At 37.1% G+C, this 21936-nt stretch overlaps 1 protein-coding gene across 1 annotated transcript in view; it reads left to right on the forward strand.

Moving 5' to 3' along the window:
* The window catches only part of LOC145792306 (heptahelical transmembrane protein 4-like), a 41352-nt gene extending 31171 nt beyond the window's left edge, over window positions 1-10181 (forward strand). The window contains exons 3-4 of the mRNA XM_082873068.1: window positions 8353-8665; window positions 9534-10181. Coding sequence (XP_082729194.1) covers window positions 8353-8665; window positions 9534-10181 — 961 coding nt within the window. The remainder of the gene's footprint in view (window positions 1-8352; window positions 8666-9533) is intronic.
* Window positions 10182-21936: the final 11755 nt, after the last annotated feature.

The following is a 21936-nucleotide window of genomic DNA, read 5'->3' on the forward strand; positions in this document are numbered from 1 at the left end:
TGCCTCGTGTTGGCCTCGATTCCTCGGTGGTTGAAAATGTAGCCAAGGAATTTGCTTGATCCAATCTCAAATGCACATTTGGAAGCGTTTAGCTTCATTTTGTACTTGCGTAAAATGCCAAATGTCTCTTCCAGATCGGCTAGATGAGTTTGCTCTTCTTTAGATTTGACCACCATATCGTCAATGTACACTTCCATAGTACGGCCGAGTTGCTCCTTGAACATGGCAGTGACTAGTCGTTGGTAAGTTGCCCCTGTATTCTTTTGCCCGAAAGGCATAACCCTATAGCAATAGGTTCCTCTTGGGGTGAGGAATGCAGTTTTATCTTGGTCCTTTGGATGCATGGCAATCTGATGGTAGCCTCTGTAGGCATCCAGGAAGCTCATTCATTAATGATGGGCCGTGGCATCTACGAGCTGGCCTATTCTGGGAAGGGGAAAGCAGTCCTTAGGACAGGTTTTGTTTAAATCCGTGAAATCAACACAGACACGCCAAGTCCCGTTTTTATTCTTTAGAACCACAGTATTCGACAGCCATATAGGATAGGTCACTTCACAGATTGCCCCGGCATCAAGCAACCGGTCAACTTCTTTAACAACGACAGCGGTATGTTCTACGGCTGATCACCGGTTTTTTTGAATAATCGGTTTGTATTTGGGGTCAACATTTAAATGGTGTTGCGAAACAGAAGGATCCACACCCGACATCTCATACGGTGTCCATGCAAATACATCAAGGTTGCTGAGCAAGAAGGAAATTAGTTGCTGCTTGTCGGTTTGATTCAAGGAGGCACCAATCATGCAGAACCTGTTAGAATTTCCGTCAATTTCAACTCGATCCAAGGATTCCGTTGCCTTTTCATTTGGGAGCCGGCCAACATCGTTGAGGCTTTCTCGATCCGACGCCTCGATAGAATTTACTTCCAGTTCTCTTGGTGTCTTTGCAGTGAGAAGATAACATGCCTGCGCTGATTTCTGGGAGCCTCAAATTTGCTCGATGCCGCATTCAGTCGGAAAGAGAAGTAGTTTATGATATGTGCTAGGCACGGCCTACATGGCATGTAGCCAAGTTCTTCCCATGATAAGATTATACGGCGAAGGCAGCTTGACAACCAAAAACTCTATATCCACTGATTGGGAGCCCGCCCAAACTGGTAGTGTGATTTTGCCCAACGGATATTCCAGATTTGCGTTGAAGCTGAATAGCAGATAAGGAGTCGGAGACAGGTTCGACTCGGTGAACCCGAGTTTGATGAAGGTCCTGCAATACATAACCTTCGAAGTACTCCCCTGGTCTTTGAGAATGCGTTCAACGGTGAATCGGTTTACTCATAGCTCGATGACAAGTGGATCAATGTGGGGGAGTGTTACGCCGATCAAATCAGAATCATTGAAAGTAATACTCGGAGTTTCATGGGGCTGTTTTGCTTGTGTGATTCGCTTTTGGGGGTCGGGATGCGACTGAATTGTATGTATCGCGGGTGACGTTGGCAGGCTGTATATCATATGGATTACGCCGAGTGGAGGCGAATCTTGCTGTAAAGCTACTGCTTTGGTTGAGTTGTCTCTTCGGACGTACTGCTTAAGCCGACCATCTTGTACCAATTCCTCAAGGCGATCCTTCAATGCATAACAACTCTCGGTATCATGGCCGTGATCTTTGTGATACTCGCACCACCTATCCCGTCTCCTCGTGTCGGAAGGTCCCATCATTTTGGATGGCCATTTGAAGAACGAAAGGTGTTGGACTCTAGACATAACCGTCTTGATCGGCTCTGACAACTCCATATATTTCTTGTCCGTGCGCCTTGTGCGCTTGCTATCTTCTAGAAGTTGTTCACTAGCTTGATGGGGGCATTGGTCATTTGTTCGGCGCGAATCCCGTCTCTTGTCTCGTTTAGCCCGATTTCGTGGTTCAGGGCTCTGTGATGGTATAGAATTTATCAGTTGAACAATCTCAGAAGGGGCTGTCTAGTTGGCCTTGTTCCCGACTTTAACCCGCAGAGCGTCATCTTCTATTTTGTAGTATTCCTCGACTTTCTTCATCAACGATCAGACTATTTTAGGGGGCCTTCTAGTCAAGGAATTGCGGAGGGCACTATTAGGATGCAACCGTATTTTAAAGGCGATGATGGCCATGGAGTCGTTGCAGGCGTCATCCACAAGATTAAAGCATTCCCAATAGCGCGCCGAATACACTCGTAAGGTTTTCCCTGGTTGGATCTGCATTACCCAGAGAAAGTCGGCTTGCTTCGACTGGACCTCATTGGTGATGAATCTTGCCTTGAAGGATTTTTGTAATTGATGGAGGCTCTTAATCGGCGCCGGTTCCAACTTGCAATACCATCTGGCGGCCAATGGTCCCAAATTGCTTGGAAATATTCGGCACATGAGAGCCTCGTCGTTTGCATGCAGCATCATGGCTTGCTTATAATGGCGGATGTGGTCGGTGGGATCTGATTTTTCGTCGTATAGGGTGAACAATGGAGCCTTGAACTTTTTTGGGTAGCACTGCCCTTGCGATCCGTCGCACAAAGGAGTTATGTTGGTCCTCTTCATCTGAATCGTTTCTTCTTCTCTTATTTCGTGCACGCGGACTTCCCCCAGAAGAACTGAAGACCTCGACTCGCCCCTTCTTTTTGGGGTCTGGGGATAAGGAGTCAGAATCACTGTCACTACCTTGTCTCTGAGCTCGAGGTCATCGAACATCCTTTCTCAGTGGTTGTGCCAGGTCTTGGTGCACGGCCTGTTGGGATTTTGCCACCCCTAAGGCCAAATCCTGTCGAAGGTGCTCGTTTTCAACAATCATGCTCTCAAACCTTTGTTCGTTTCATTTCGTTTCGCTTTGCTTGTTCCATAATCACTTTCATTGTTTCATCAGCTGAGTTGAAGTTCAAGGCTCTTCGTGCAGTATTGTTTTCTGGTCCCAGCATGGTGCTTGGAGTTGTATCAACTTGTGGCATAAGGTTGTCAGTGACTATCGGAGGATCTTCCGTCACGCCCGCCATGGATGTGCTGAAGTATTCCCACAGACGGCGCCAATTGTGGGGATGAGGTTTGGAAATACTCTTTGATCCACTGGGACGCTCGAGATCCTCAGCTAGTGACCTGAAAAAGAATGAGCACTCCGGTCGGGGGTACCAGAATTAGCACTCCGACAGATAAGTCAGTGTATACTCTCTTGGTTACTTGTATCTTAAGTTAAGCATATTGGTTCTCACATACCTCTCTTTGGTTGTTATCCTTCTATTTATATACGCTCCTAGTCCTCAGGATAGGGCCCACTATTAATCCGTCGTGTGATTGCTCACTCAGCCCTTCTTTTGTCGTATTCCAACTTCCAATCGGCCCCTCGTTCAACTGGCTTTATGGCCGACTAATATATTCGACATCCAGAACGTACAAGACGGGGGCGAGTATAATATGTACCGATTGTCTAAATGTGTACTCGGCCTATCTGCATCCCCTTTTATTCGGCACCCACAGTTACTATTGAACAATTGAAATAGTTGATTTTTATTTTTTTAATTTTATTTTATATTTTCACGTTGCAGTGTGAATGCTCACATTAGTATGAGTTTATTATTTTTTTGAAACTAGTTATTAATTGTAAATTGTGAATATTCACATTGTATTTTTGTATAAGTTTTATTTTTATTTTTTGAAAGTTAATTGTTCGTTTTTTGTTTTTGTTACTACGCTTATTAGTTGAACAATCATTTTTGTTACCGTTGAACAATTGAAATAGTCAATTTTCACTTTTTTTTAATTTTGTTTTATATTTTTACGTTGCAGTATAAATGTTTACATTGGTATGAGTTATTTTTTTTAAGGCTAGTTGTATGTTAATTATAAATTGTGAACATTCATATTGTCTTTTGATATGTATTTTATTTTTTTGAAAGTTAGTTTTATGTTTGTTATTTATTGTGAACATTCACATTGTATTTTAATATGTATTTTGTTTTTTCAAAAGTTAGTTGTATGTTTATTGTTTACTGTAAACATTCACATTATATTATGATTTGTATTCAGATTTTTTGTTTCGTTATTTTAAAAATTTTCAAATTATGAAAAGGTTCAAAGTTCATAATTTGAGATTTTCTCGATGGAATGCGAGAGGGATTTTCTCCATGAAATGAGAGACTACTGTTATGTATAAGTTTCAAAATGGAAATATGTGCAAAATATTAGAAATGATGATTTTGTTATATTACATTAAACAAGACTTAATGAAACTCAAAAAGAATATGAGTTAGATAGAATAAAATTGGTCCGGAGAAGTGTGTCTGAAGTTGGAGTTTCATAGGCTATTTAGGTTGTCTAATGATAAAGATGGATCACTCAAAGAATATGTTGAGAATAAAGGCAGCTCAGAGAATTGGGAATTTAGTTTTAGGAGGCCCTTATTTGAATGGAAGAAAGAGGAACTTCACAAACTCAATGAGATTCTTGGAGCTGTACCTATGTTGAATACATGTGTCAAGGATAAAGCTGCTTGGATGGCAACCAAAACAAGGCAATCTTTTGTGTCATTCTTATATGATTATGCTACTCTATCTTATGGTGAGCTAGTTAATTCTAGTAGATTGGTGTGGATCAAATATCTTCCACTTAAAAGTACAATTTTTTGGGTGGCTTGCAGGGAAACATAAGGTTACAACATTGATATTCTTGCAAAGACTTGGAATTCTAGATGGAAGTGCTTCTACATTATGTATTTTTTGCAAAGTTAATCAGGAAATAATAGAACATGTGCTTATTTTCTGTCCTATGGTTTGGAGAGTTTGGACTGATCTGTTGCAGTGGTGGGGGGTTCATTGGGTAGTGCCTGGATCAGTTGAAGGTCTTGTGCAGTTGTGGACAGGGAGTTGTTACAAGAATGCTAAAAAGAAGATTACGGTACTAGGTTTAGTCCTCATTCAACAGGGTTTGGGAGGGATAGATTGAGAGTAGACTTAACATTTGGCATAATTTGACTCTAAAAACTAACGCGAACGTAGTGACAACTCAAATTTTGGAGCAGCTACAAATTTTGGGGTTCACCATGATCTAAGGTAGATTTTGTGCAAATTTCGTTGTTTAGTCATCCGATTTGCAATTTGGCCATTTTGGATAGATTTGTTTTTGCCAATTTCTTCTTAAAAACAAATTTGATTTTGACTAGGTTTTTTTTCTACAAAATCCATCCTTTTGATTCTAGAATTCAAATTTGAGCCTAATCCAATTTTTCTCTGTTTCCTTCTTTATTTATTTTTTGGTGGGTAGTTTATTGACTTCCTTTGATTTAGAGGTGATTAGTAAGTAATTGACTTAATTGTTTGTTTCCTAATGCTTTTAGGGTTTGCTTTGCTCTCATTGTAAATAACGATGTAATTATTGGGACTAATCAGCGTATGAGTAATATTACTGTCACGACCCCAACCCGCCCCTAGTAGGATGGTGTCGTGATGGCCAGTAATTCGAGATTACCGAAGGCCAACTTTCAAAATTCACACACAATCAGAGTATAAATATATGGGGCTCACAAGTACGGAAGCAATATATACAAATACAAGTGGTCCATAAGAGCAGTGTGTAGATCAAATGAAATAGCATACATCTTTACATAGCTTTATAGCTTGAATACAAATAAAATGAAGTACAAAAGTACATATTACATCTTGGAAAAAGTCTTCTCAAGCCGACATGTTCAAAATACATAAGCTTCAAAATTGCTGACATCCTCACTGTCGACATAACATGCATACAAAACACACATCTGGGCGTAGCCGACTTCTTGCTTGTTACCCACATACATACATAGGAAGGGTGAGCTTGGATACTCAGTGAATGGTACAAGTAATAAAGGGTTTAAATGAATGATACCCAAGATCCTTTCAAACAATACATAGTATATCCTTGTCAAAACCATACATAACATAGCTTAGCTTGACTTAAAATAAAACATCAACTGAACCTTGGTCTTTCAAAACTTACTTACTTACTTACTTAACATACGTCAACTTAAAACAAGGGGTGATGGCATTCCGGACAAAACAAAAGCATAGCCTCGGCATCGAGCACACCCGTTCATAGTTCGTCGGTGGCCGATATCTTAACAAGGGTGCTACTTAGGCTTAACGTCCCCTAGCACGAAAGGACGGTGCTACCTAGGCTTAAAGTCCCCTAGCACGGAAGGACTCTCAAAACAAGATGTGCAGTTGCATTATAGTCCCCTGACACTAAGGACTTTCAAAACAAGGGAATAATCGACCTGGAATCGATTAGACAAACCCACCCACACAAGGCAGTCGGTGGCAAGGGAGATATCTGAAACAAGGGTGCTACAAAAGTTTAGAGTCCTCTAGCACAAAGGACCTATGTTACAAAGGCCCGTAGCCCCCTAACATGAGGGTACTGCGAAAGTTTAGAGTCCTCCAGCACAAGGGACTTTCAAAACAAGATGTGCAGTTGCATTATAGTCCCCTGGCACTAAGGACTCTCAAAACAAGATGTGCAGTTGCATTATAGTCCCCTGGCACTAAGGACTCTTTTCCAAGAATGTCATCCGAAACAAAGCTTATACTTGATACATAAAATAGGGATATCATTCATGCTTAACAAATACTTTTATCAAAACAAGGCAAAGCTTTATCAAAACCTTATAACATAGCTTTATTAAAAATACCACTCACATAGCTCTTCGGACGTCGGGATCAAGGCAAAGGTCCAAGTCCTACAAACACATGGCAAAGTCTACTGAACGCACTTCACAAAACAAGTCTTACATGCATGCAAATGATTTTGGGAAAATATGCTGGAACTCAAAACACTGTTTTACATGTCAGGAAGACAAGCTGTGTACCAACCAGGTCTTTGTCGAGGTCCCACACCTCCTGGCCGAGGTGTGGCTACCTAGGCTTCGGCGTGCGGCTGCATACCGAGGTGCGCACAAGACAAACTAAAGGTGTAAGTGATCATGCAAGGTAGGCCAAGGTGAGATACGATGCCTGGCCTAAGTGTGTGATCTAGGCAACAGTGATCTCGACGACTACACTTAGGGAAGTGAGGTCAGGAGATCTGGGTTTCCACCCGTGAAGAACATGAATGCTAAAATCATAACTTCATTATTACAAAAATCTGGGATTTCATGCTATGAGTTCGAAATCATGGACCTGGGTACCCATACTTGAAAATCATATGAAAACAAACACAAAAACATGGATCTAGGCATGAGGTTTCGGATCAAAACATGACTTTTCTTGAAAAACACATAAATACTATTTTCTCTTTCCAAAACCGAAGTTCAAAGCAATGCATGGCTTACAAATCATATTCAATCATGCAATCCAATAACATGAACATGAAGAACGACAAGAGCAGAACAAGAATCTAACCTTAGAACACGGATCTAACGGTTCGATCTCTAGGGATCAAGCTTGGAAATCTACCTCCTCTCAAGAACTCCTCTTCCTTACCTAGAGCTTCTCTCTCCTCTTCAAAAACAAGGATATAACAAATGATAGGTTTTCTCCCTCCACCGGCTGACTTAACACTCAGCTCGGACACGTGGCAACGGCTGGTTGGCTCTCCTCAAAAAGGTGATAGATTGACAAGACAAGACTATGACAAGACAAGACTATGACAAAGTATATCTAACAAGCTACCTGGTAAGGCACTCCGGCAAGTGATGACATCGGCTAAGGACAAAGCTTCGACAACTAAGGTGACAATGACCTCGGCTAGGAAGGACAACACTTGACTAAGCTGTGCCACACCTCGGTCTAGGTCATACCACTCCAGGACAAGATCACTGAGGTGCAAATGTAACATCCCGGCCTAGATAATACACATCTTGGCCTTGGTGATGAACACCTCAGCCTAGATAATGACATCTCGGCCAATATGTCAGAGCGAAGGTGGAGGTCAAACAAAGGGGTTCCAAGATAATTCTAGACTGAAGATGACCTCGGCTTGGAATGATCTAGGCGTAACATGACCTAGGCTTGACATAACCTAGGCTTAACATAACTTAGGCTTGAGACACCAAGGGAGGAACAAAGCATGCACACAACAGTTAGGCAAATCACATAAACACAAAACAAGGCATGGACCTTACTTAGGCAAAACAAGTCATAAACATACAAATGCAAGCTCAACGAGTCATAATCATGCAAATGCTCATGAACATGACTAAGACATAAATGCAGGTTGTTACAATTACAGAGTTCTTACAGAGTTTTTCGCCATTGCAATTTTTTCTCTTACACGTTTTCGCTACATAAAAAAAAATCCAACATTTTGCATAATTTGAATCCAAAATACTTTCCCTATATGGCTATAGCTTATACATTACAAGCATTGATTTCAGGCATTTGATGGGATTCTTCATTTTCCTTTGCTTGACAATCTACACAACAATGAAAATTCCAAATGTGATAGACATTCACTCTCTGCAACAGTTATCAGACATGCTCAAAAGAATTGATCTGCAAAAGATTCAGGCACTGCTCAAGAATTGCATTGCTTCATTGCCAAACATGACTGACTTTCACAGATTAAAAGTTGAGCATATACCTTCTGACTTGCTTTCCTCACTTTCCAGTTTGCATATTTCTCAACTACTTGCCAACTGTATGCCTGAGCAGCTCTCCATTTCCAATCACAGAGATGATTCTGTTCTGGTAATTTATATTTCTTTGTCATTGGTTTGTTTATGGTACTTTCATTGAGATTCTATATGAATAGAAAGTAATAATAATACAGAATGACATGGCAAGTTATGCAGTGTATATCTCTCTCTCTCTCTCTCTCCCCCCCCCCCACACACACACAAAATGGAATTAAAAGTTGAGTAATGCTAGATTGACTGCATTTGATAAATGCTATAATATATGATCATCTGTATTTTTATATCATCTTTTCTTACTTGTGTCAGTATTACATTGGAAATAGACATTAGTGATGGGACTTATTACATTAATATTGTGTTAATAAGTACAATAGTAAGCATAACATGATATAAAAATGTGGAGTGTGGCATTATTGTTACTCAGATATGATCTACAACATTACTCTTAGAAGTTTTAGTAAAATTTTTTTGAATAGAAGAAAACAATTAATTTGCATTCTTTCTTTCCCAAATGCATGCATTGTATACAAAATATTATTGAGAATACCAGCAACAATTGCTTCGATAGATTTTTTTTTTTTGGTTGATAAAATGATACCTAAGATTGACTATATCAAAAAGAAAACAAAATTAATTGGACATAATTTCAATTGAAAAAGATATGTTAGCAAAACTTAAGTATATAAACTTAATTAGTAATTTTACATATAACTAATAAATAAAAATACAAGTAAAAGGGTACCTCCTAGATTTCTGATCAAAGGCCTCAAATAGATTTGAGTCACCTCTGTTGTTGAGTTAATCACTTTAAGTCAAAAGGTCTAACAAATAAAGTAACCTATATTTTAAAAGCATCACACTCAGAATTCTATATATATTCTCTCTAAGAATAGACTTTTTCCATTTTGTGTTATATGCAGCATAGTGTAAAAGATGGCATGGCATCCCCATTGATGATTCAACAACCCATCACAAGATGGCCCTTCTTCGCCTTCTTGGGAGGAGCCATGTTCTACTTACTAGCCAGCAGCACCTGCCACCTCCTTGCCTGCCACTCGGAACGCCTTCGCTACCTCATGCTCAGGATTGACTATACTGGCATTGTTGTCCTCATAACTACCTCCTTCTATCCTCCTGTCTACTATACCTTCCTCTGCCAACCCTTCCTCTCTTATCTCTACTTGGCCTTCATCACATTGCTGGGCATTGGAACAATGATTTTCTCTTTCCTCCCGGCCTTCCAGAAGCCTTATTTCCGTTGCTTTCGCACTTCTCTTTACTTTGCAATGGGCATGTCAGGTGTAGCACCTGTGATCCACAAGCTGATGTTGTATGGAAACTGCTCAGAGGCAATCCAAACCACTGTCTGCGAGGTGCTAATGGGGGTTTTGTATGGGATTGGAGCTTTTATATATGTGATTAGAGTCCCTGAAAGGTGGAAACCGGGCAACTTTGATATTGTTTACAGCAGTCACCAACTGTTTCATGTGTTGGTGGTCGCTGGGGCTTACACACATTTCCATACTGGGCTGATCTACCTCAAGTGGCGTGACATGGAGTGGTGTTAGAGAATGAGTCGGTGATGATAATGATGATAGGAAGGGAAGTTTAATCATCATTCACAAGTAGATTATGGGATAAGAATACATGGAATGCACACTAATTAAAGTGAGTTGCATGTAAGCTATGAACTATGGGTCTTTCGAAAGATATGTCGTATCCGTATCGAGTACTTACTGGCGTGTGGTATCTCGTATGATTCTTCTGTATATGTATCGGATACATGAAATACGTACCCAAGTTTTTTTGTTTTTGATTTTTGACGTGCCGAGATGTGCCTAAGATATACCCAAACCGTACTGTATTTTAATTGAAATAATATTTTCTTCTATTACTGAGATAAAACTTCTTTTACTAGACTATGATTTGTAAGTTATTTAATAAATTGACATTTAATTTTGATTTATACCTTTACTTTTGACATTAAATGTTAATTATAGGTTGGACCTTAACAAATTAAATCATTTAATTAATTTTTGTACTGCTATAAATTAAAAATAAATATTTTTTTACAAGCATATCAAGCCGTACTCGTATCCTTTTTTTTTTTTTTTTGAATTTTACCATATAGACGTACCCATATTATACCAGTACCAGTATTTACACCTATACCCGTGTTTCATAGCATATAAGTTTCATTGACGGTGAACCGGCTGATCTAACCAATTTGAGCTAGTGAAAGTCTGTACCATTATATTATTGTTTCAATGAGTTTAATTTCTTGGCTGTGTGTTTAATTGTGTGATCACATGCTTAATTTTGTGATTATCTGTTATTACATGAAATATCTGTTCACATAATGAATTAGAATTCGAAATTGAAAGCCCAAATGGCTTCGGAAGCCAAAATTAACTAGCCCAATAGGTTAATTAGAATATTTAGAATTTTATGGCAACTTTTGTTAGGAATTTGATTCAGACCAAAATAATTAGAATAAACTGATTGAACTTAGTTAGAAATGAGCCTAATTAATTAACCTTAATCAACTTTGATTAGGCTAAGTTAATTACACTATTTGTATGCTTAGTACATGTTTTGAAGTCACTTATACAAACACATGGGCTGAGATTGTGAGAGATGAGAAAAGTAAACTCAACATTTAGAGAGAGAGAAAGGGGAATTTGAAGGAAATTGTGGAGGACTTGAATAATTGAGCTAGACAACACTTGAATTCACAGGTATGGAATTCCTTCTTAAATATTGAAAATAAAACATGTAGGCAATGAATTCAAGAAGTTATGAGCCTATTTGCATGTAAATAGAAAGGATTGACTTGATTATGGAAGAATTGAGTATAATTGCATACATGCATGCATAATCCTTCATCTTTGAGTTCAATTTTCTATGAATTCTTACTTGCATGGGACTTCTACACATTTATTTGAAGAATTCTTCATGTCTTTACACTGGTCATGGAATGTGATCAAGTTTTGAAAGGATTTGAAAAGAAGTGAGGGCAATACATGTCATGCATGGTTCCAACTTCATGATTTAAGTTTGATTTTGAGAATTGTGTCCATGATTTTGAGCAATTGGCTTCAAATTGACTATATTTCCAAGTTCTAAAATGTTTTCCATGTTTTTGTACCAAAAATACAAGTTTTGAACCTTTGAATATGATATTTGAATTTCAAACACAGTTCTGGAAATTCCATAATTCGGCCTGTCCGCTCAAGCATAAAAATCGAGCTCCTAGAGGTTTTACAAAATTTTGCAGACCGCTTGAGTGACCAAAGTTGCGCTTGAAAGAGGACCCTTTTTACTCACTCTTCTGCTCGAGCGACCGTCGAGCGTCCATCGAGCGAAAAATTCGTGCAACCAGTACTTTTGCAGAGTTTACAGACCGCTCAAGCAATAGAAGTGGCACTCGAGCGACCACCCTAATTTTTGAACCTCCACTCGAGCAGAGGAAGCTGCGCTTGTGCGAATATCCTGTTTTCAACAAAGTTTGACTAACTCTTTTAAGTGCATACTTTCATTCTCATATCATTTCAAGTACTCTTAGACACGAATTAAGCTTATACAAACATGGAATGAGTTAAAAACACATGGGAGAAATTTAATTAAAGTGGAATGGATATCGAACGGTGCTTCAATTGTATTTTTGTTATGTGTTTTGTATAGGTGAACGTCCGAGGCCTAGTGACAACATAACCCACTGTGAGTAGTAACTTTATAATATGTCCAAGTAATATTTATTTTGAAATTGTTATTGTTCTTGAAATCAATACGCGATCTGTTGAATGGTTTATTAAAAATGTTATTTTCTATTAATGAATGAAGTTCACTTTTGAAACTGCATTGTGGCATCCATTGATTATAGGCCATTGCGTGGGGGTAACAATACCATGGTTATTGGGATTGATTGAAGCATAGAGATCTCTAGTGTTTGACCCTTCATGGTCTATTGGTTTGACCTTTCGTGGTCCATTGGATGACCTTTCGTGGTCCATTGGTTTCACCCTTTGTGGTCCATTGGTTTGATCCTTCGTGGTCCATTGGCTTGACCATAAGGATCCATTGTGATCGGAATGTTATTGCTTTATGAACATGCCACTTAATTTGATATTGAAATGACATCAACAATGAATTTTATTGAATATTGTGAATTAAGAATTGAAATGAGAATTGGATTGGCATGTTATCGAGCTTCATTCATAAAACCTTTTTATTCTGTTATTACTCACTGGGCCCTAGCTCACTATCTATATATATGTAGGTGGGCAAGCTAAACATCAGAGTTATGAAAGCCTCGAGTCTACCCAAGTCAACCTTTTGAGGAGCTTCCAAGTGAAGTAACTAGGCTCAGGTGGAGCCATGCTAGTTGAACCCCCCATTTTTGCTTGTTAGATGGTTTTGTATTTTGTGTATATTTTGGGGTTTTGTATAACTATAAGACATGAATGTTTGTACTTTTGGAACAAATCTTTGCTTATTATACGAAGTTCTTTTCATATACGCATGGCTAAATGGACAAATGTTATGTTAACTTATACTTCCGCTAAGCCCGTACTTTATCTTAAAATGGATTTTGTTTATGAAGGTTATAGGTAATCTATGATTACTAGCCAGTCATGACGCTAAATGTACAGGGACGGGTTTTGGTCGTGACAAAGTGGTATCAGAGCACGGGTTATATCCCACTCACTTGTCCCTTGAGCTATAGAGAGTTTACAAGAGATTTTAGGAATTGCATACATGTGCATTTATATATTAGAGTGAGATGAATTTCATGATTAATTTTATGAGCATCGTGTACAGAATTATATTGTGTTTATCATAATACAAAGTTTCATATAGAAAAATGGTGAGAACAAGAAGTGATGAGCTAAAGGAGGCAACCTCCTCAAGATTGGACAAAATGGAATGAATGATGCAGGACATGGCTGAAGCCATAAGACAACAACAACAGTGGCAATAACAACAACAACGATTGCCACCCCCACCTCTAATGCATGTACCACCTCCAGTTCCAGGGTGTCAGACAGGGGACTGTATTGTTGCTTTGACTAGAGAATTCAAAAAGATGAAGCCACCGTTATTTCATGGTGGGATTGAACCATTAAAGATGGAAGCTTGGGTCTTAGGGATTGAGAAGTTGTTTGAGGTCTTCCTATGTACCAAAGCTCAGAAAGTACAACTAACTACATTCACCTTAGAAGATGATGCCAGGTGTTGGTGGATGTTGGTTCGCGATGAGAATAAGGATATTACTTGGGCTCGCTTTTTAGAGATCTTTTATAAGAAGTACTTCCTGCAATGTGTACGAGATAGGAAAGTGTCTGAATTCATGGAACTCAAGCGCGGAAACAAATCAGTTGCTGAATATGAGGCTTAATTTACAGAGTTAGCCTGATTTGCATCTCATATGGTAGATACAGACTACATGAAAGCTAGACAATTTGAGGGAGGTTTGTGTGACCCAATCCGAGATAGAGTTAATGTTCTCAAATTACCGACATATATGGATGTGCTTGATAAGACACTAATAACAGAGGGTAATGTGGCTAACTGTAAACAAAACTTTGAATGGAAGAGTAGGAGATGGAATTTTAATAAGGGGGCAGCGTCAACAAACAAGAAGTTGAAGTCTGGGAATTCTAGTAATATTGGTTCAAGCCAAAGTGGTAATTCAGCACCAACTTGTGCCACTTGTGGAAATAAACATTGGGGTACACATCGCAAAGGATTGTACACAACCACGTTGAAGTGGAAATCAAGGTACTACAAGTTCAACTAGATTTACTCCAACAACAAGAACAAACGCAACGCCCACTACAACAAGTAATGAGCAGAGGCAAGGAAGGGCTTTTGTACTGATTCCAGGAGATACTCAAAATACTGAGGTTGTGGTTTCAGGTACTCTCCCTATTTGCAATCAAGATGTATATGTGTTAATTGATTCGGGTTCGACACATTCTTTTGTCTCTTCTGTGTTTGAACATAGATTAAATTGACCCATGGAATCATTGCCCAATATATTGTGTGTGTCCACCCCATCTGGGAAACTTGCTTTATGTTTATCTATTTATCGTGCTTGTGAAATATGTGTTGATAATGTGATATTGTTTGTGGATCTACTGCCTCTTGATATTAGACACTTTGATGTAATTTTGGGAATGGATTGGTTGTCTAAATATTGTGTAACTATTGATTGTGTAACAACGAAACAAGTTTTATTTGGACCTCTACGACATGATGAAATTGTATTTGTGGGTAATAGAGTAGTGCTTCCACCTTATTTGATTTCTACAATGAAAGCTTGTAAGTTACTTAAGAAGGGATATCAAGGGTACTTGTGTTCTGTGCTGACTGAACAAACCATGGATGTCACCCTAGATAGTATACTAGTAGTGAAAGAATTTTCTGATGTGATTCCAGATGACTAACCTGGACAACTAGTAGAAAGAGAAATTGAGTTTACAATTAATGTGATACTGGGTACACAACCAATTTCTAAAACTCCCTATCGTATGTTTACTACTGAAATGAAAGAAGCAAAAGTTTAGTTGCAGGAATTGCTTGAAAAGGGGTTTGTTAGACCAAGCACATCACCGTGGAGGGCACTGGTACTTTTTGTAAAGAAGAAAGATTGCACTCTTCGACTATGCATTGATTACCGAGAGCTTAACAAGGCAACAATGAAAAATAAATATCCTTTGCCACACATTGATGATTTATTTGATCAGTTGCAGGGGGCATAGGTATTTCAAAAATTGACTTGAGATCGAGGTATCATCAACTGAAGGTTAAGGCTAAAGACATTGAAAAGACTACCTTCTGAACCAGGTATGGACATTATGAGTTTTTGGTCATGTCTTTCAGAGTTACAAATGTGCCTGCTACATTCATGGATCTGATGAATAGAATTTTTAAACCCTTCTTGGATGAATTTATTGTTGTGTTTATTAATGATATTCTCATATATTCGAAAAATAGAGATGATCATGAACAACACTTGAGAATGACTCTCCAAACACTTAGAGAAAAACAGTTGTATGGGAAATTCAGAAAGTGTGAATTTTGGCTTGATGAAATCGCGTTTTTGGGACCATCGTTAATAAGGATGGTATATCTATTGATCCTCATAAAATAGAAGCAATTATTAATTCGCCTACCCTGACTAATGTATCAGAAGTTCGTAGTTTTATGGGATTAACAGGTTATTATCGAAGATTTGTTAGAGACCTTTTGAAAATTGTTGTACCATTGACTCAGTTGACTCGAAAGGGGGAACCATTTGAGTGGACAGATCATAGAGAAATGGCCTTTCAAGAGTTGAAGATAAGATTGACCACAACTCCAATCCTCACAATTACCTCAGGTACCAAAGGTTTTGTAATCTTTAGTGATGCATCTTATAAGGGTTTGGGTTGGGTCTTAATGCAGAATGGCAAGGTGATTGCATATGCCTATCAACAATTGAGACCACACGAGAAGAACTACCCTACCCATGACCTGGAACTTGTTGCAGTTGTGTTTGCATTGAAAATATGGCATCACTATTTGTACGGAGCCAAATGTGAAATTTACACAGATCATAAGAGTTTGAAATACTTTTTCACTCAAAAGGAATTGAACATGCGTCAAAGGCGGTGGTTTGAATTAATCAAAGATTATGATTTGCAAATCCATTATCATCCTGGCAAAGCCCATACTGTGGCAGATGCACTTAGTAGAAAGAACGTGTGGAATCTTGCTTGTTTACTCACAGATCAGAGAGAGATGCTGCTGGAGTTTGAAAGACTCAGGATTGAAGTGGTGCCATTCAAACAAGATGGCTTGATAGCTACAATGTCTGCACAGTCTGCAATTATTGAAGAAATCAGACAAAAGCAAAAGAATGATGAGTTTTTGAAGAAGATTTATGATGAATTTGACACCAAGCCTAAACCGAGGTTCACAATTGAGGATTCCGTGTTGAAATTTCAAGGGGGATTATGTGTTCCAAATGATGTAGATTTGAAAAGGAAAATTTTGGAGGAAGCTCACAAGTCAGTGTTTGTTTGGCTAATTTTTATTGGTCTCTCACCAATCTTGAGTTTGTGCTAACATATGATTGAGCTAGCTTTCAGGTGGTGCTGTAGCAACCCTAATTTTTTTGTAAGTCATTATTTATATATTATTATTATCATTATTTTATTTTTTTGAACTTATTAATTGCGTGGATTCATGAGAATTTAATGTGTTATTTAATTAATTTAATGTGATATATAATTATATATAATTAATCTGAATATTTATCTATATAAAAAAGTGTTATATATATTGATCTTATATAACATTAGTGTATGCCCATGCCTAAAGACATGGTATAAATAATGTTAGGATCAAAATGTAATTATAATTTTATGTATCATAATGAAATTTGTGAAGTTTGTGTCATTTTTTGATATACAAATACTTTAGAGTGATAAATAAAACTTTATACACATAAATAAGAAAAAAATAATTTCTTTCTTGATATTATGGTTCGGTGTAAGTCTCCATCCACGTATAAAGTATGAGGAAAGAAGCATTTATTCAAAGAAAGTTAGATATGACAAGTTTAAAATAATAAATAAATAAATAAATAAATAGGCCTTACATTATAAGAGAAATGCTTAAATTTATATGGAGGGGAAAAAAAAACTTGCTTGACCGAAAATAGTGATATTGTACATAACTGTTATACTTCAACCTGAAAATGTTTGGTTATATAATTTTAGACCCATCAATGATGTATTTTAACAATCACATTAAAATGATAAAATCAAAATCTGCCCTGACAACATGAAGAGTATTAAAATCGGAGCACAACAATTTCCTAACTGCCTTCAATTTTTTAGAGATGAAATTAAAACCAAAAGCAAAATCTATTATAATCATAAGTATTTTGAAGTTCACCATTTATCATTTAGAAAGTCCAAACATAAATTTATGCCACAAAAAAGAAAAACAAAAAAAGAAAAACTATTTCATCAGCAATTTATACTAATTATCAAGTAAAACTAACACATATCATTGAAAATACAATGGAACATCTATATAACAATGGAACAAATATATTTTTGTTTATTTATTTTTAAGTTATGGCTATGTTCTAACTTCACTACTTATGTTTGTAGGTCACAATTATGAAATGCCTGCGGCACCCAAATATTGTTCTTTTCATGTGTGCTGTTACTCAGCCCCCAAACTTGTCCGTAGTAACAGAATATCTATCAAGGTTTTGTATTGTTTCTTTTAATTTCCTTAACATCAATATAGGAATTAGATATTATTGCAAGTATTGTTCTAAGTAATTAACTAATTACAGTAGTAGTTTTGAATTGCAGAGGCAGTTTATATAGGCTTTTGCATAAACCTTGTGTTTGTTGTTGTAACATACATGCTTACACATGTAACGTATGGTGTTTTTCCTCCTCTATGCACATCTTCTTATCTCATCAAAATGATGAATGAGACATTCACCATTGTTTAATTTTTTTTTTCTTTTCATTGTCTTAATTAACAGTGGCATTTGTATATTATATTTTTTTGGGCTTAATTATTTGCATTTGTTTTCTATAGGCAAAGGGAATAAATTACCTTCATAACCGCAATCCTCATATGATCAAGTATATATATAGGATAAGATATCTAATATTTCTTCCAAAATCTAGAGACTATTTTGTATTATTTTAAAATATTTATCTTCTAGATAGAGAAAACAGAAATGGCTCAATGAACTCGTTTGGCAGAATGTTTTGTTCTTAAAACACAACATGGTCAAATGAGATCATATATAGATTTATATGGGAATCCAACTACATTAAACAAAATTTGGCTATCTAAATGTTATTCACAATGGAACAAAAATCAGAGCACACAAACACAATAAATAAAGGAATAAATAAACTCAATAATAGAGGAGAGAACGCAGTGTATTTGACAAAAAAAAAAAAAAATTAAAATGCAACGGAGAGTAATCAACATAATCTGAAAAAAATTATAAAATTACCTTGCGAGTGCGAGTGCGAGTTCGAAGGGACTCAATAACAAAGGAGAGGGACTCAATAAATAGTTTATATAACCAAAAATTTAATAAATGCCACTGCAATTAGATTTTTGTTAAAATTCCAAACCAATATCAAGGACTCACATCAGATAGAATTCAAACAACAAATTCAAACAATTCAAATAACTCAGCACAACAATGAAGAGCAGAGAAAGGAAGCGAGTTTGAAGTCTTACCTTGCAAGTACAAGTTCAAAGGGAGCCAAAAGAGGAGTAGCTCGTTTGAATTGCAGCAAGGGAAATTCTCCCTATATTCTAGTCAAAATTTCTCATTTAGTTATCTAAAAAATTAATGCAATTTTGATTTCAAGTAGAATTCTTCATTTAGTCAATTGGTCTACCTTCTCATCATAATGTGCAAATCAAAGAGTTAGGACACAAAATTAATGTAACAAAGGCAGAAAGGGAGGGGAAAAGGAAACTTTAAAATATAAATTTCAAGAGAGGGGATGCTCTTAAAGCCCAAACATGAAATGAGATCAGTCCCATAAGTAGAGAAACCCACCCTCGAAATCCATTTCTTGCTGGTATGAATAAGTTCCTATAACATTAAAAGAATAATAACAATAACACACCAAATCATAACATTAAAAGCTGAAATAACAAAAGCTAAGAGAGAAAGAAGGAGAGGAGAGAAACAACAAAATCTTAGATAAATAACTTATCGGAGTGAGCTCTGATAGGGGAAAGAAGGAAACAACAAAAGCTGAGAGAGAATGGAAACTAAATGACCCATAATAATAGTATGGAGAATTGAAACAACATGTACATAACCCACAAACCCCAAGAATTCCATGACTAAATGTAGCTTGCTTTTCGTACTCCTTTCGGATACGATTAGCCGTACAGCTCAGACTTCTGTGGTTCTGAATCTGATTTCACAAGTTCAATGTGAAATAGATAAACACAAATGAGTCCAAATCCAACAAATCTTTTGGAAAATCGATGTCTGAATCAAATGCCAAAAATGGACTGCTTTGCTAGATTACAGAGTTGCCACCTAAATATTTTTGAAAAATTTAGGAAACCCGAGACTCATGCCAAAGGCCACTTATCCATCATCACCAAAGTGTCTCGGCTCGGGAACTTAGGTACGAGAGGGGAAGGTCATGAATTGAGCATCCTACTCGCCCGATCAAAGATCGGCCTTTACTAATCATGATGTGATTTTTATTTACATTATATACTCTTGTTCCGATTTATTAGCTATTTTTACTATGTGATGCACATAAATATAGACTAATTTGCAAAAGTTGGAACTCTTTGATTTCATGTTTGTTTGAAAATTGTTTTTGATACTCGTCAATTAAAATAGTGAGTTTGTATGTACATTAATCAATTTATCCCAATTTTAGCAATTAGCCTTTATCCACCAGCATTTGAAACAAGTATATCAATTAAGCATTTAGCCTCATGGTATTATGCTTGGCATGGCAACAATCACACTTATGCGGTATGCCAAAACAATAAGTGCTCACCCAGTACTCTAAGGCAAGCCAAATAAAGAAAAATGATTAGAAAATATGCATGTTCCTAAACAATACAATGTGACTAATGCAACGCACACATATATGCAATTTTTATAGGCTCGGCTATAAGCATGGTATATGATCCAATTCAAGACATGATAAATCACGTTTTCAAGTAATGAAATTGAAATTGACATTGGTTAGTATGATGAGCTGAACCCAAATGCATGTGAGATTGCTAAGTAAATATGATGCTCTATGCAAACATATAATGCTCTATGCTACCATTGTAAGCAGGTGAATAAAAGGGAGAAAGAAATGGGGGTTGGAAGACATACACCGTTATTACATATTTGCCCTCATGCAAGAGGGTCTGAATGAGTGTCCAAGTGTCCGAATTAAACTAACTAATACAAATTCGAATAAATGAATTAAGGTTAGCTAACTGCTAACTAGAAATCTAAGTTATCAACTGGCTATCTAAGTTATTACAACATGGGTATTTCTAATAAACAACCATAATTGTATAAGGATATTATAATAATTACTAACAATAAGAATTATTACAACAATGATAATTACAACAATGCTAATAAAAAATTTAATCCAAGCAACCATGAGACACAATGATCGCATGCACAACGCCCAAAAGCTATTATGTCTGCCCAAATTGCTCTGCCTTACCCTCAACCAGTACCCTCTGTTTCTGTCAAAAGGTTTCTGCTTAGCAAACATTGGGAGTCGGCCGGCCCTAAATGAGATCTGGTCAGGCCAAAAAAGTGCTGGCCAGATCTAAATTTTATGCCAAAAATGTTTTGTGCTCTAAGGTGACAATAGTGCAGACAGAGCCTTTCTAGGCCCTGTTTGTCCCTTCTGCCCCTCTCTGTTATGGGAAACTCAAGAGAAGAACAATTTCGAGTCCGAAACCATCAACAAGCACAAATTGATGGCTTCATGATTTGGAACACGTTTGGACAAAATTGAATAAATGTAATGGAAAACCACCCTTCCCTCTTATCATGAAGGCTCAAATAGGGAAGTAGACACACTCTAAGTCTTATCAACATAACATGTATTGATACATGACAATTCTCCAAACGATGAACTCATCATAACGTCTGGCCGAATCCAACCAACTTTAAACATTTTCTTTATGTCGGTTTAATTCATTCTAAGCTGATTTTATTAGTCCTTTCCATTCTTTAATCAATTTGTCCAAAGTGATAGTTAAGTCCACTAAATGAGAAGAAATATCAAACAAGAAGTGATTCCAAGAATGAAAGAGAGCCTATGCCTTGACGATGAACCTCCGTAGAGATTAAGCCATTGAGCATAGGTTTCTTTGTCATGCTTTGAATAACCGTCTAGCGGTTGAAGTGACTCTCAAACAAAAGAAAAGAAGAAAAGAGGGCGGTTGCATAAATGATTGTGGCATCAATTATTAGAATGAGACTCTTCAACTAAAAATTAAACAAAAAAAAAGCTATGAAAGCATTGGTAACACAACACAACAAGCTAGGCATGAGGACTTACAACACAACAAGCTAGATATTCAAAGCATACACTAATTAAATAAATTACAGTAGTCCTAGAATAGCGCCTAATATGCTAAAAACAATGGCTAAAAATCATGTTAAAGAGCATAAAAAGGTAGGAAAGAACAAGGAAATGCAAAGCAAGTGAACAAGAGCAAGGAGAGGTGGCTAACCTCTCCATTTTTGAGACCTCGAACCATGTTTTTTTAGTCTTTTTTAAA

Source organism: Camellia sinensis, chromosome 6 (assembly GCF_055761805.1).
Source record: "Camellia sinensis isolate YWXY chromosome 6, ASM5576180v1, whole genome shotgun sequence".
NCBI lineage: Eukaryota > Viridiplantae > Streptophyta > Magnoliopsida > Ericales > Theaceae > Camellia > Camellia sinensis.